The 15,685-nt window shown below is 35.6% G+C and overlaps 1 protein-coding gene across 10 annotated transcripts in view; it reads left to right on the plus strand.

Moving 5' to 3' along the window:
* The first annotated feature begins 7,000 nt into the window (after positions 1 to 7,000).
* The window catches only part of LOC117409443 (nuclear factor 1 B-type-like), a 157,224-nt gene continuing 148,539 nt past the window's right edge, over positions 7,001 to 15,685 (plus strand). For 2 of the 10 annotated variants that reach the window (XM_034015500.3, XM_034015504.3), the window contains exon 1: positions 7,023 to 7,220. In XM_034015500.3, coding sequence (XP_033871391.2) covers positions 7,125 to 7,220 — 96 coding nt within the window. In that variant the 5' untranslated portion in view covers positions 7,023 to 7,124. Of the gene's footprint in view, positions 7,221 to 15,685 lie in introns of all 10 variants that reach the window. The other 8 variants (XM_034015501.3, XM_034015502.3, XM_034015517.3 and 5 more) reach the window with 8 other exon arrangements.

Raw genomic sequence — 15,685 nt, forward strand, 5'->3', positions numbered from 1 at the left:
CAAGTTATTTCAGAGAAAATTGTGCATTCTTCGTTTTTTGTGGAGGGGTACCAACAAATTTGAGCACGCCTGTAAATATGTTGTGTTTTTTTTACTTTGAAGGGTCACAGTTTTGTATTTGATAGTTTTAAATATTTTTCTTTTGTAAGAATGTAAAAATGTATATAAAATAATGACAGTCAATGACCAAGTCCCAACCTGTCACTTTAGAACAATGCCTTACACTACCATGGCTGAAGCTGCATTGAAACAATCTGTCACAAAGAGAAAAAAAAAAAAAAAAATCTATATATATATATATATATATATATATATATATATATATATATATATATATATATATATGTATAGATATATGGCTGAACATTTTTGCAGAAAAATATCAATAAAATTTAAATATGTACCAACACAGTTAATAAGACACTCATCCACAACCATGGCATTTCCCAGAATGTCCAGGAATCTTCCAATTCCTTTTACCACTAAATCAATAAATGAGGAACGAGAAAGCTGCCTCTGGACTACTAACCAAACTACCCACAGTATAAGTAATTTAGCAAGGCAATGGCATACAACTGTTCTCCATCAGAAACAAGCTAATTTATTTAATAGAAAATTGGGAAGTTATTATTTTTGTCAGCATGCTCTGTGCTGTGCATTTCATGTATATTTACACCATTTGTTTGTTTGTTTGTTTTTTTACAATTTAAAAACCACTGGATGGATGGCATGAAGGTATCATTTAATGAGATGTGTTTTAGTTGATGATTAATGAATGTTAATGTCATGCAGTCTTGTTTGATTTTCATATTTACTGTGGAAAATCCTTTTTTTTTTTTTTACACAATTCCAGGTTTTGTTTACGTGACAAGGCCAGCTGCCTGACTTGAAGTAATCTGAGGAGGAAGTAGGCTGGAATGTAGACCAAGTGAAAAGGTCTTTTCTGTTGCAATTTTAAATAATAGGTTGTACAGAATTATCTCCTTGTCTTCAAAATACTTAACAAGTGACAAAGCCACATTCTTTTAAAATATTAGAATGGTTTAGTCTGTTGTAAATCTGTAAACACTTAAATGTCATGAACATGGCTGTTTATTGTTCATGAAAGACAATTGTGAAATTGCTTCCAGAGCAAAATAAATACATATAAATGTCAGTTTCCTTTATTTTTAAATGTTTTAAATGTCTCACTAAATGGAAGTCTGAATACAGTCATACAATAAAGGAAATCAGACTACATAGCTACAACCATGAATAACAGTGCTGTGCTATAAAATATTTGCTTATATTTGCTCCTTCCTGAAGCTAACCCTAGGATACATTTTCATATATTGGCTTTTAAAAGTAGAAATGAAAGTAAACAGCAATTATAATATAGGTGCATGGTTTTGGAATGTTAAGTGTTAACCTTATGTAATAAAAGTATAACTGTATAAATGGGTAATTGTATGTAAAAATAATGTGATATCTGTATAATGTGTAATAATGTATAATGTGATATCTTGTAACAATTGTAAGTCGCCCTGGATAAGGGCGTCTGCTAAGAAATAAATAATAATAATAATAAAAGAGTGAGAAAGATAACTGTTCTTCAACTTTCATGTTGTTTGTTGGAATGTACACTGTACTGTATCCAATAGTCTGTAGACAGCAGGGGCTGTTTTATCTAAACAACGGCATATTCTGTATATCACTGTATACTTATTGTATTTAGTTATATTAATAAACCTCTTTAGGGTCACCAGCAGCATTTACGGGGCGTGAGCTGGGGCTATCAGGATAAAGCAGAGGAAGCAGAAATGAGCTGTTAGTGGGACAGTAGTGGGCAGAGAGAGCCCGGACTTAGGATAGAGGAGCAAGCTGCTAGTCTGGACTTAGAAGCGGGCTGAGAGGGACTGGACTTGGAAATTAGGATAGGAAGAGCTCCCCGAATGGGTAGCCATCCTGCTCGGAGGAGAGGGCTCGGTCTCGAAGGGTGCTAGCCCTAGGATCTGAAAACACATAAAAGGGCTCTGAATCGGTAGAGATGCCTCTCGGGGCGATAGGAACAATCCTTGTGCGGTTAGGACCTGAAAGGAAATGACAGTAAAGAGTTCCCTAACTCGTCTGGTGCTGCCCTCGAATGAGGTGTGGCACAGGCCTCCAAAGCCAGGAGCAGAGAGGTGTCCTGCAGGGAACTTGTAAAACAGAGCAGATGGGTTAGTCTGGGATTCGAGCAAAGAGCACGTAAAGCGGGCCACGTCCCGAAAAGAAATAGATCAGGGCCTCACGTGGTGAGGTAAGATAAGCGCATGAGCTGTGAAAGGATAGTGTGGCGAGATATGATTGTGCGGGAGGAATCGATGAACAGCGGGTCTGACGGTAGGAAGGGTTTCTTGGGGGAAATATACTTTGTCATGGAGCAGGGGCATACCGGAGAGTCAATTTTTGACTGTTGAATAAAGTGTCCTTGATGAAGGAATGCTGGAAGCTGATGTGACAGTGAACTCTGAACATCTGAGAAAGCCAAAGAATGCTGTTAAGCACATGACTTCCATAACCAGGTCCTCGAACGGCAGGAATGGGTAGGAGAGTTGGAAAAGGCACGGACATGAGGCAGGAGAAGTACTGGATTCTGGAGATATATGATTTGATAGTAGCGGGAGCCAGATGAAGAGAATCTCTTGCGTGGACAATGAAAGCTAAGATTTAGTCTTGATTAAACAAGATAGGTTGGATATGATTTTTTAGCACAAAAGGTTGAAAATGTTGACCAGTCAGTAGTTTAGGATGATTTGGTAGCAGGAGCTAGAGCTGCTGCCATGTAACATCGGGCAGATTGCAGGAGGTTGGAGAGTGTTGAGTTTAGTTGAGCAGCAGATGTCGGAGATGTGGAGTTTGAAGAGGGAATGGGGACGCTGAAGGATATTAGTTGATGAAATCGAGATATCTGTAAACAAGAAAGAGCTTTGGCAGCGTTATTGTGGGTACCAGGAAGATGACAGACTTGAATTATGAAATTGTGAGAGACTGAGATCCAGATTAAATGTCGAAGTAGTTGCACGATGAGGGGGAAGAAAGAGTGCCCTTTATTAATGATGTGAACTGTGGTGTTGAGTAGTGGAGAAACAACTGTGTGAATTAATTCTGGGTGAGGAACAGCCAAACTCAGCTAACAAGGTGAGGTTGCTGAAGACAGTTTACTGTCAAAAGTCATACACCATGGCAAGACTGAGCACAGCAACAAGACACAAGGTAGTTATACTGCATCAGCAAGGTCTCTCCCAGGCAGAAATTTCAAGGCAGACAGGGGTTTCCAGATGTGCTGTCCAAGCTCTTTTGAAGAAGCACAAAGAAACGGGCAACGGTGAGGACCGTAGACGCAATGGTCGGCCAAGGAAACTTACTGCAGCAGATGAAAGACACATCATGCTTACTTCCCTTCGCAATCGGAAGATGTCCAGCAGTGCCATCAGCTCAGAATTGGCAGAAAACAGTGGGACCCTGGTACACCCATCTACTGTCCGGAGAAGTCTGGTCAGAAGTGGCCTTCATGGAAGACTTGCGGCCAAAAAGCCATACCTCCGACGTGGAAACAAGGCCAAGTGACTCAACTATGCACGAAAACACAGGAACTGGGGTGCAGAAAAATGGCAGCAGGTGCTCTGGACTGATGAGTCAAAATGTGAAATATTTGGCTGTAGCAGAAGGCAGTTTGTTCGCCGAAGGGCTGGAGAGCGGTACACGAATGAGTGTCTGCAGGCAACAGTGAAGCATGGTGGAGGTTCCTTGCAAGTTTGGGGCTGCATTTCTGCAAATGGAGTTGGGGATTTGGTCAGAATTAATGGTCTCCTCAATGCTGAGAAGTACAGGCAGATACTTATCCATCATGCAATATCATCAGGGAGGCATCTGATTGGCCCCAAATTTATTCTGCAGCATGACAACGACCCCAAACATACAGCGAAAGTCATTAAGAACTATCTTCAGCGTAAAGAAGAACAAGGAGTCCTGGAAGTGATGGTATGGCCCCCACAGAGCCCTGATCTCAACATCATCGAGTCTGTCTGGGATTACATGAAGAGAGAGAAGCAACTGAGGATGCCTAAATCCACAGAAGAACTGTGGTTAGTTCTCCAAGATGTTTGGGCCAACCTACCTGCCGATTTCCTTCAAAAACTGTGTGCAAGTGTGCCTAGAAGAATTGATGCTGTTTTGAAGGCAAAGGGTGGTCACACCACATATTGATTTGATGTAGATTTTCCTTCTGTTCACTCACTTTGCATTTTGTTAATTGATAAATATAAACTATTAACATGTCTATTTTTGAAAGCATTTTTACTTTACAGCATTTTTTCACACCTGCCTAAAACTTTTGCACAGTACTGTATATATATATATATATATATGTATATATATATATATATATATATATATATATATATATATATATATATATATATATATATATATATATATATATATAATTTTTTATTATTTTATTTTTGTAATGTTTTGGATTGTTAAAGGTGAAGTTTTGTATTTTCTCCAAAAAATATTAGTTTGTATATTAAGTGGGTTCTACACTTCCACAATTTAGTGTTTGTTTTATTTATTTAAACTGGATCTTTATTGGTTAATGTATGTGGTATGTTTTTTAACAAATGTTAAAATCATGTTTTTAAAAAGTAACAGAATGATCTTTTGGCTGCAGTAAGATAAGTTGCTATTTTTAGTCCCTGGATCCTGGCTTCTGTAATACCACATTTTGGAAACAATGTTGGCCAAAAACAGCCACTATTCCATTGAGCAAAAACATCAGAGAAAATAAGAAACTCCTGCAATGCTTGAGTTTCTAGCATATTTGAAAGGTTTTGAATTATGTTTTTTTTTTCAGATATTTACCATAAGTTGGTGAAGACAGAGTAGATTCTTAATTAGTTTGAAAATACTTTATCTGTTCCAGATGTAACAAAGCACCTAAATGGTTCTGTGATTCAACTGTGAGATCGTACTACTTTGTGAGATGAAGATTAATATTGTGAAAAATAAAATCTTAAAACTCTCCTTAATGCCCTCAATTGTTAGGCATTGAATTTGTTCAACAAGCTTGTGGGTTTTCTTGCTCTTTGTTTCAGGACATACCTTTATTGCTTGGGTGTCTGGTTTAATTAACCTCAATTTAGTACCATACTATAAATGCTCGTAGAAATAAGTTTCCTCCAGTGGTTGTAGTAATGATTTCCTTTTATGGCAACAGCATCAGGGCTGCAGACTGTCATGGTAAATAGAAGTAGCTGCTTCACTAGTTCACCTGATTAGGGGGATTACCGCTGCCATACAGTCCACTATTTACATTGTCTTTAGTTACTGACTGAGAAAAAAAAAAAAAAACTTGAAAAAATGTAGTAGTTAGCACATCTGTAACCATCTGGCAATTTTGTATAAACTGTAAAATGTTACCTAATTTTAATTTACATAGTGTATTCTTCACTTAAATTATTAATCCTGAATGCCAATTGTTCTTAAAAATATAGTAAACTATTTGCTGAAACAGGGACATGCTTAATTTAACCCATTAAGTTCCAAATAGATTTTTCTTTTAAAAAATCAGAAAACAGGTTGTATTTATGTAATTTCATACATTCATACAGAAAAAAAAGAAATCCTTCGTTTTAGCAACAAATGGCTGCATCCTATTTTGAGGACAGTCAAGTTAGACGTGCCCATAATCAGACCAGTGAAATTTCACGTTAGTTATTTTTCTGGTTTATATTTTATATTAAGCTGACATGAAAGCATCTTAAGGGCTATATCTTCAGAATTAACAGTTACATTTAGACTTAACTTTTGCAGTTAACAAAATTAGAGTAAGTTATCATAACAATATATTTAAAGAGAAGATTTAAATAACAGGTAGGTGGAAGTTAAATATGCTCCATAAATTAAAGTAGTCTGTCCTCAAATGAGGACAATGGCAGTTAATGGGTTAATGTGCAACACGATACTAACTTTATTAGCTGGAATAAGAGAAAATATTTTCTGAAAATAGAGAAAAGTAATAATAGATACAGGTAAGTAGTCATTTAGCTGAGATGGATATATTTTTAATGTCTGATTTGTAACCCAACTTTAATATTTAAAGTTGGGTTACGAATCTTAAAATGGACATCTACAGTAGAAGCTTATTAAGTTATATTTCTTAAGAATATATGTCCTGGAAATTGAATTTAAAAACCAATTAGCTATGAACATGATGCACAGTTATATTAAAAACTATAAAGAGATAGCTAACATAGCAGAATTGTCCCTCATTGTACTTTCCAAAAGGAGGATTCTAACAAAGACGAGAGATTTGCAGCCGTACAAAATATGAGTCTCATGAATGATCAGATTATCGCCACATTAATCCAGCAGCACATTGTATGTTAGTTGCAAAGTTCTGTAGTGTTTGCTTTCAGTTTGCACAGATTTTTTTTTCTGTTATTTTTTTAAGTGATTCTGAAAAGTTAAACTGTTTCCATATGAGAGTTGGAGATGTAGCCTTTGGCAAGCTCTGGTGGGTCCAGCTGCAGCAGCTAGCTACCTGTGTGTTCCACTCCTTGTATATACTCGTGACATCTGAACCATGCCCGATTGTGCAGATGAGACTCTTATGTCTTTGTTTGGGGATATTAATTCCTGGCTTTTGGGGCCTCCCCTCATCTACCCGGAAAGACAGAGAGAGAGAGAGAGAGAGAGAGAGAGAGAGAGAGAGAGAGAGAGAGAGAGAGAGAGAGAGAGAGAGAGAGAGAGAGAGAGAGAGAGAGAGAGGGGACCACGGATTGAGTTGAACAATATACAACAGACAAGAATGCAAATAAACCTTTGTTGGCATTGCCTTGCAAAGCAGTTAGACGCCCACTTGCTGGACTTTTAAACTCTTGAGCACACAAAAGAACGATGTTGCCGGTTTCCACTATTCCCTAAAATAAAGGATAAAAAAAAGCTGATCCTTGTCATTATAGCTGTGAGGTTGGAGTCATTGGTAGTACGAGAGCTGTTCCCATGATGCAGTCTGATAAGGATTGGCCTACATGTAGCACAGCATGCCACGGCTGATGTTTCCTTGATTAGGTGTCTTATCTTCTATTGAGCTGCATCTGATGAAGGCTGCTGACAGAGTTATGGCTGGGAAAGCATCGGACGGCTCCATAAAATGGCAACTATGTTATGACATGTCAGCCAGGACCTGGTGGATGGTAAGTTGGCGTGAGAATTTTTTTCCTTTTTTTTTTTTTTTGGTGTAGACTAACTCCTCCTTGGTTGCCGCAGTGCATGTGTAATGAAGTTCAAGTGCATTCACTTCGTACAACTTCTCTTTACTTCGTTAAAAAAAAAGTTCCCCGTTCCCTGTATTAGAATGGGCTTTTGTTTTTTGTGACAGGACCCGGACACTTCGTTTTGGGAGCTGGTGTGTTTATTGTCACTTCAGTTATCACAACAAAATGGAAATGTTACAGTGCCCCCCTCCCCAAAAAAAAACTTGGCTTGCGTGAGAATATTCATAGGGAGGAAGCAATCTGAAAAAAGAAAAGGGGGGGCCAGTGTGTCACTGTGCTGCCGGCTAATTGTCACCGACTTACTTTAAATAGTTTGCTAGATTGATCCACTTCTTTATTCATTTTTCCAGTGAATAATTATTTCGCAAGTGTATTGTGACAGTTGGTTGCTACTTCTTAATCAGTATGCACTTGTCCACCACGCTACCATTAATTTCATGTTGTCTTCCGATAATGAATACAGTAAGTCAAGCAATCACTGATGAGTATGCTGCTTGACATGCTTAAATATAGTTAATGAGGCTATGCATATTCAGACTGTCTTTCTTTGTTTAAACAACCTGCGCTTTTAATTCCCCACTTACTGCTACAGTTGAATTTGAAAATGCGCATTTCCCTCAAGACAACCTTGTTTCTGTAGCAGGCAGAAACAGCAGCAGCAGCACCCCTTTAAACTCAAGAGAAACAAGTGCACCGGGAAATCATAACTGCTTCAGCTCTCACAAGTGATAGTTGAACATTTTCTGTGTATGCTAATTTTTGTTGTGTAGACAATGGCCTCTTGTTATGCTTTGCCTTGTCATGAATGAAGACCTTCTGCTGGCTGACATTCCATTATGAATATTAATTTAGTTCTTGGGTTTTTCAGTCTGGCAGTATTTTTTTTTTCCATATCTTGCTCACTGTCTTTGCTTATTTATCTGGATAATTATTATGCTTACTGCATGGACTGTTTTTTTCACAATTAGCACAGTGTTTAGACAATAGGCACTTTATTCCTGGACAGTGGATTCAGAGAAGCACCAGTGGACAGCGTGTCCTCTTATTAAATGCCTTCCAACTTTATAGTTTTTTTTTTCAAGATCTGCAACATTTTAAGGACTATTCTTAGGTATTGGAGTGCAATTGAATTTCAGTGGTTGCGTCTCATTGCAAATTTTATTTTATTCAGCAACAAGGCAGTTTTCTGTCTTTAAACTGGTTGAAGATTTGTGATGGTCCTTTTTTTTACCATGTGAGAAATAAAATGCACTGGGAGAAATAAATCATCAGGAATTAGTTTTAACTACTTCTCTGTTATTTGTCATCATATTACATTGTGAGATGAAAAAACCCCAACTGATTTGTTGCTGGCTTGACATTATTTTATGCTTGTATTGGTCTAAAAGAACCTGTGAAGATGTGCTTTCTAATCTGGTATGTCATAAATCTTCTCATTAATGTAAGGGTGATTTTACATGTGGTTTACAAGTTTATTTGTTGTGTGTTTTGTTAGATAATAATAGGAACAACTGGACACTTTGAATGGTAAGACAAAATTAAAAAGCTTAGTTTAAATAAAAAAAAGGAAAATTGCATTGATTTAGAAAACTGTAATTAATTCCCAGTTTCTTTAATGATATTTTTATTTAGGCTTGCCTTTTAAAATAATTTGTGGACAACATTGCACTTTTAAAAGTGTAAACTATGTAATACCAAACAATGTGTTTTAGCAGTAAAACGAGATGTTTGTTATCAATCAACCAGAAATGTAAAATAATTATTCCAAGATCTGTACATGTTGGCTACAGTAGCTGAATTCAATGAATTTGGACTGAACTTTTCCCCCAAATTTCTTGACCATTTTAAGCAAAGTATTTGTTCTTCAGTGGCCTAACAGCCTGATATAAATGGTTTGCTGTGAAGGCTCTAGTATACTCCACAGTTCACATAAAATAAGTAAATATACTTTTTTTAATCTTTAGTCATTTTTTGTAATACTCCTAAAATTAAAAGTGTATTTTTTGTAAATAAAAAAATTAGACATCATATTGCACGCAGATAAAATTAGACATCATATTGCACGCAGATATGCATACTTGTGGGGACCCATTATCTTTTAGTTAAAGAAAAATGTATGAAGGGAAACATTAACCTTCAGTGAGTCAAAAATGAATCAAACAAATACATTATTTCATCTCTTTCAAGTAAAAGTGTAGTGAGAAACACATATACTTTAATCTTGTTACTGAAAAAATGGCATAAACTGTAAAATATTGATCCACTACAGAGGGATGTAATCTGGCCACTTTTTAGTTTATGCTGTAAGCATCTGTTGGAGCTCTGTTCTTGTGACTGAATGGAAACATCCCAGGTTTCTTACATATAATGTGTATTGTTGTATAAAACAGGTATTATTTCTTGTTAAAACTATTGCTAACTAAGCAGTAATCGTTTTAAAATCAGATACTGTAGCTAGAACAGTAGTTAACTCAAGGTGTAATCAAGACTTTTATTTCAATTCAATTAAAACTTTGACCTGAAAGATAGCGTTGTGTGGTTCATTTACTATAATTTGTTAACAATGACATTTAGAGCACAATAGTGCTTTACCTCATGTTCTGTTTTTCTGGTTTAAGGAATTTCTTTAGTACCGTAATATAATATCATATGTAACTTAAATATAAGTAACATTAATTGCTGCTTAGATTGATATTGAAGTTTGTTAGGGACTTCTGAAGTCTTAATTCCCCTGCATAATTACTGTGCTTTTTATAAAAGCTCTCCAATTATTATTATTATTATTATTATTATTATTATTATTATTATTATTATTATTGTTATTATTATTATTATTATTATTATTATTATTAATAAACATACATACATACATACATACATACATACATACATACATACATACATACATACATACATACATACATACATACATAAGGTTATTAAACAAAAAACATCCTACACCTAATCATTTTTACAGTCTTTGTAAAAAATAAGTACTTTTGCATTTTTTAAATCAGTGTTTGCTTTTGGGTCCATGTCTTGTTTAGCCTGCAAGCTTAGCCTGTTAATGATCTTGACCCAAAATGTATTTTTTACTGCACTGTTCTGTTTTGCAAAATACATTAGCAATTCTGCAGAGAAGATTAGGCGAAATACATACAACTGGTGAGATTTATTTGGCAGCAACGCAAGTTGCATGAAACACGCGTATCTGGCTTTAATGGAAGCCCTCAGCAATTGTCCGCTTGAATAAACATGATTATTTCACCATCAAATGAGACAAATTTCAAGTCAGTCAATAAACTTTTAACATTTAAAAACGTTACACCAGTGCTTAAAAAAAATGTCCTGTGTATATTGACAATAGGAACAAACCTATATGATAATGACAAACTGGAGCTGAACTCTTATCTAAACTGACATGTTTAAGTATAAAACCACCACAGATGAGCCGCAACACAGTGCTCTGCCGTCACTAGGTGACAGTCACACCCCTGCCAACTGTAAACACTGAAATCAGGGATGACAAGAACAAAAAAAAAACTTTTTTTGATGCTCTAAACTTGGACTAAAATGTATTGCTCCACACAGTAAACAATGGGAGACGGTTGGCATGGTGAGGTGCTTGAGATTGGTTAAAACAAGTGTCAGTGCTCATTACAATCAACATACACAGTGTCAGTATTAAAAAAAAACTGTAATCCATTACACTCCAATGTGGAGTACTTGCCCATTTCATGCACGGGATATGCTGTGAAATTAACCTAAAACAGCTGTTTTTGAAATAAAAATAAAAATACACCATACCAGTACCCACTTGCCATGTGCATTGAAGAACCCCACAAATTGATTTACAAATGTGCTTATTACTCTGAACCCAACATGTGGCTGAAATTACAGATATATCAATGCATTTATTGTAGTTTTGTCCTTGCCCTACATTTTTTACAAACTAAATTAGTTCATGCAAGATTAAGTAAAACTATACAGAATTATACCAAATCATCCAGGCAGAAAATGACATGTCAAATTGTGTCGTTCTACTCAATAAAACCCGGGAAAATCAGATAGCACAGCCCCTTGCAATATTTTCACATCCTGTATCAGGAATTTGTGTTGCAATTCAATTTGAAATCTGTTTTATATGGTTTGTAGTAGTAGTTCTTCATATATAGTTATTTGTACTGCAATGGGTGTTTTGCATTTCTTTAGAATGTTTATGTTGCTTTCTTTGTTTTTCTGGAAAGAAACACATACAGTTGTATTCAGAGCAAAATACAGCACCTGGATCTGAAAAGAAAATGCATACAAAAGTTAATCTGCATGTGGTTTTGGTTTAAACAATTTAAAAAAAGTGTAATATCCAATTAAATTATGTATATAAATATATATATATATATATATATATATATATATATATATATATATATATAATGTTAGAATGCATTATAGGGAACATACTTTATGTTAAACATTTTTAATTGAACATATTTTGTATTATAAAGGTACAAAACCTTTTCGAGTTGTCCATCATGATCAGACACTTCAACCCATGATAAGTGCCACTTATTCAGTACTGATGAAACAGCTCTTAACAAGAGATCTGTCTAATTGCTCTTATATTTGCATGAAGAGGTTAAAGGAATTGGGACTCTTAAGTGATGACTACTTTGAAAAGGAACTCATTAAATTACTTGAAACATTAGACTTCAGCCTGACTGCCCGGCCCTCCTCAGACTATTAAAGGGTTTCATGAAAAATGAAACCCACTCAACAGATGCCGGACTGCCAGGTCAGAGAGGGGAAACCATAATTTGTCTAGAATCCCTGAAGCAAACCGTTGTTCATTAAGAAACCAAACTAATGCAATTGTGATTGTTGTCATGATTTTTCTTGTGTCTCAATTGTTAAGTACAGCTGGGAAGCTAATGTCAGTTTATGTACAAACCCCAAGCAATCTGGTGCTCAGACAACGTCATACAGATTTAAATACATCTAGGTCTTAGATTAGCATAATACTAACTAATTGTGAATACCATTAGCATTAAGTACGGCACTAATTCAGGGATTAATGGTTTTAAATTTTAAGAAATTAAGGTCAGACTGTGTTTATGATATGCTTGAATGCAGTTGATGTTGAAAATCTGAATGCATGTATTAACTTTTTTTTATCAACATGTTACCCATCCCCCTAATAAAATGAGAAGCCAATTAGTGGTGGAACAGCAGGATCAGAACATTAAATGATATTGATTTTTAATTAATAAACTTCTATTTGCAAGCTACTGGATTTTAAAAAAATCTATAGTTACGTCCTATAAACAATGGAATAAAGGAATTATTTAAATAACTACTGCTTACTCATGTATTAAGTTTAAAGGTATTATTATTGTTATCAGTAGTTGTATTTTTCAATAATAATAATAATAATAATAATAATAATAATAATAATAATAATAATAATAATAATGATAATGTTAAAAATAATAAAAAAAACTTCTAAATTAAGCATGATATGTAAGGGAAAGTAAAGCCAGTCATTGTATATGTCTCATAGGTTTCAACTTAATTAAAAAAAATCCTTAAATTAAATCTAGAACCAAATCTATAATACCTTAAGGTGAATTGAATTCATGACCAACTAAAGATCTGTCCTTGTAGTATTTTGTTAACTGTAACAAAAACAAAGTTTGATAGACCTCCAATGACAAAGCAAAACAAAGCGATCTGTTTTAGATTCTGTTATTTATATATTAACTAACTAATACCAGCAGCTTAGGAAGCTGGCTTTTTTTTAAAACTACCATGTTTATGTTTGTTATTCCATCTTATTGTTCTGGAATGATGTTACACATAGACCTCCAATATATAACTGTTCAGGGTCTTACAGAACATGTAGTGCAATCATTTCCAAGGGGCAGATTAAATCTAAATTCTCTGGCTGCTTTAGCTAAGGCAGGACAAATGTTGGTATTAAAACAAAAATGCACAATGCTGTCCAATTGCTTAGTGTTAAAAAAGAAAATTCTAAGGGCTCCCGAGTGGCGCATCCAGTAAAAGCACTTGCGTAGAGTGCCGGATGCGCCGTATAGTCTGGACGTCGCGAGTTCGAGTCCAGGCTATTCCTTTGCCGACCGAGGACGGGAGCTCCCAGGAGGCGGCACTCAATTGGCCGAGCGTTGCCTGGGGGGAGGGAGGGTTAGGTCGGAAAGGGGGTCCTCTGCTCACTGTGCACCAGCAACCCCTGTAGTCTGCGGGCTTGCCTGTAAGTTGACCGAGAGCTGCGTTGTCCTCCGACGCTGTAGCTCTTGGGTGGCTGCATGGTGAGTCCGCAGTGTGAAAAAAAAGCGCTCGGCTGACGGCACACGCTTCGGAGGACAGCATGTGTTCGTCTTCGCCCTCCCGAGTCAGCGCAGGGGTGGTAGCGGTGAGCTGAGCATAATAAAATAATTGGCGATTCCAAATTGGGAGAAAATAATAAAAATAATTGGCAACTACTAAATTTATAGAAAAAAAAAAGAAAATTCTAAGTGCTTCTCTAACATCAATTTAATGCGCTATAAAAACACAACCATTCAACCGTTTTAAAGACAGCTTTAAAGTTGCTCTTATACAGCCTGCTTGAAGATTCACATTTAAAAAAACAATTACAAAAATATATAAATTAAATATATAATGGGCATTACATTATACCAAAGGACACCAAACTATAGACTATACAACCTTCAATCAAGATCGATTTTTGTACTTTTAAATGGTATGGAATTAAGTTCTGTGATTTTTCTTTTCGAAGTTTATAATCAGTGTATTATGTAAATACACCCATGTGCCATGAGTATTGTACATCTGCAGTAAATTACGGGTTTACATAATGGAGAATAACATTTGAATTAATACAATCACTGAATTACGGGGTATAACTGGACAGTACGCCTAATTCAGTGTATACTGTAATAGAATTTTTTTAAGTGTTAAAATAGTTTGTCATCTGGTCCCATGCAAGGCCAAGTTAGACAGGTTTTACTATACACTATTATTGGATGCTGTAATTCTGTAATTCTACAAATGCTCCATTTGGCATAATTATCTGAGATATTATTTGTTAGTGTTTAGAGTTAACTTTAATTTATTTCAATATTGGAACATTTTGACACCAAGCTATATTCTCATTATTAACTAGCAACATGTTATTTTTCAGAACTGAAAGTGGCATATGGTTTTTTTGGGTTTTTTTTTTAAATCATGATGGCATTTAATATAATTTGTAATCTGTTTTAAGTAGCCTAAATATACAAATCTACAGTATACTGTAACATTTTTATTGGGTCTCTATGGTAATGAATAATCAATTGTCTTACATACAAATTCATCCAGGATTCTAGGAATATTATCTTAAACTCTTCGCTGAAATGAAATTATTTACACAGGTTTTTTCTTTCTAATGAAATATGTTTATGTTCAGAATTTGGTCTTTAGATTCATAAGTCTAAGATTCTTATCTTTGGGAGTCTGTTTCTTCTACAAGTTCCATCAGATCGTTGTTTGATTGGTTTATATGCTAATCAGAATTGTTCTAAAAGATCCAGCATTGTTCCAAGCAAAAACTAGAATCCACAATTAAATATATATTTTTTAATCTCAGCTGTTCTTCATAATTTAAAAATGAAAGAATTATCTACAGGATTTTACCAAATGTGACGTCGGTAAAGTCCTATTCAGCAGTTTTAATGTGAATTAATCAAGGTGGTTGAGGGCAGAGGGACAACTTGATTCTTTAGCAGTGGAGCTTAGAAAATATCTGTGCTGAGTAACTGTTTCACATGGCTTACCATTGTTTTTGGAGGTTGTGGCAAAGTGGTTTGCAGTGTGCAGGTGCAGGAGTGATGCGGTGATCAATGAAAGGCGGGCAAACACAAATTATTTATAGTCCTGGTCTGGTGAATGTAAATAATAATCCCAGGCAATACACAGCAATGTGTACTGCACTGTTCTAAATAATGGGTTACCGTCCCAAATAATAACAAAGTCAATTTACACACACAAATACACACACGATCACAAGTCCCAAGTGAGTGGTTTTGGTGCAAGTGGTGAAATACAATTAAATATGTGAACAACAGTGTTGTTGTTGTCCAGGTTTAGTGCTGGCCGTAAGCAACAGCTCCGGATCGTGTTAGCCGTCAAGTGAACAAATAACAGGGTTTTAGACAGACAGACAAAACAAACAAAACACATACATTTTTTTACAATTTCAGTGGTCCTTCCGGTTTAATGTAACCATAATAAGGAACAGATCACCTCATTACATCCCCTTATATACAGTCAACCATGACCCCTTGGTAAACGAGTGCCACCACTCCTCCAATCCGCGGCTGCCAGATCGT

Source organism: Acipenser ruthenus, chromosome 2 (assembly GCF_902713425.1).
Source record: "Acipenser ruthenus chromosome 2, fAciRut3.2 maternal haplotype, whole genome shotgun sequence".
Taxonomy (NCBI): Eukaryota; Metazoa; Chordata; class Actinopteri; order Acipenseriformes; family Acipenseridae; genus Acipenser; species Acipenser ruthenus.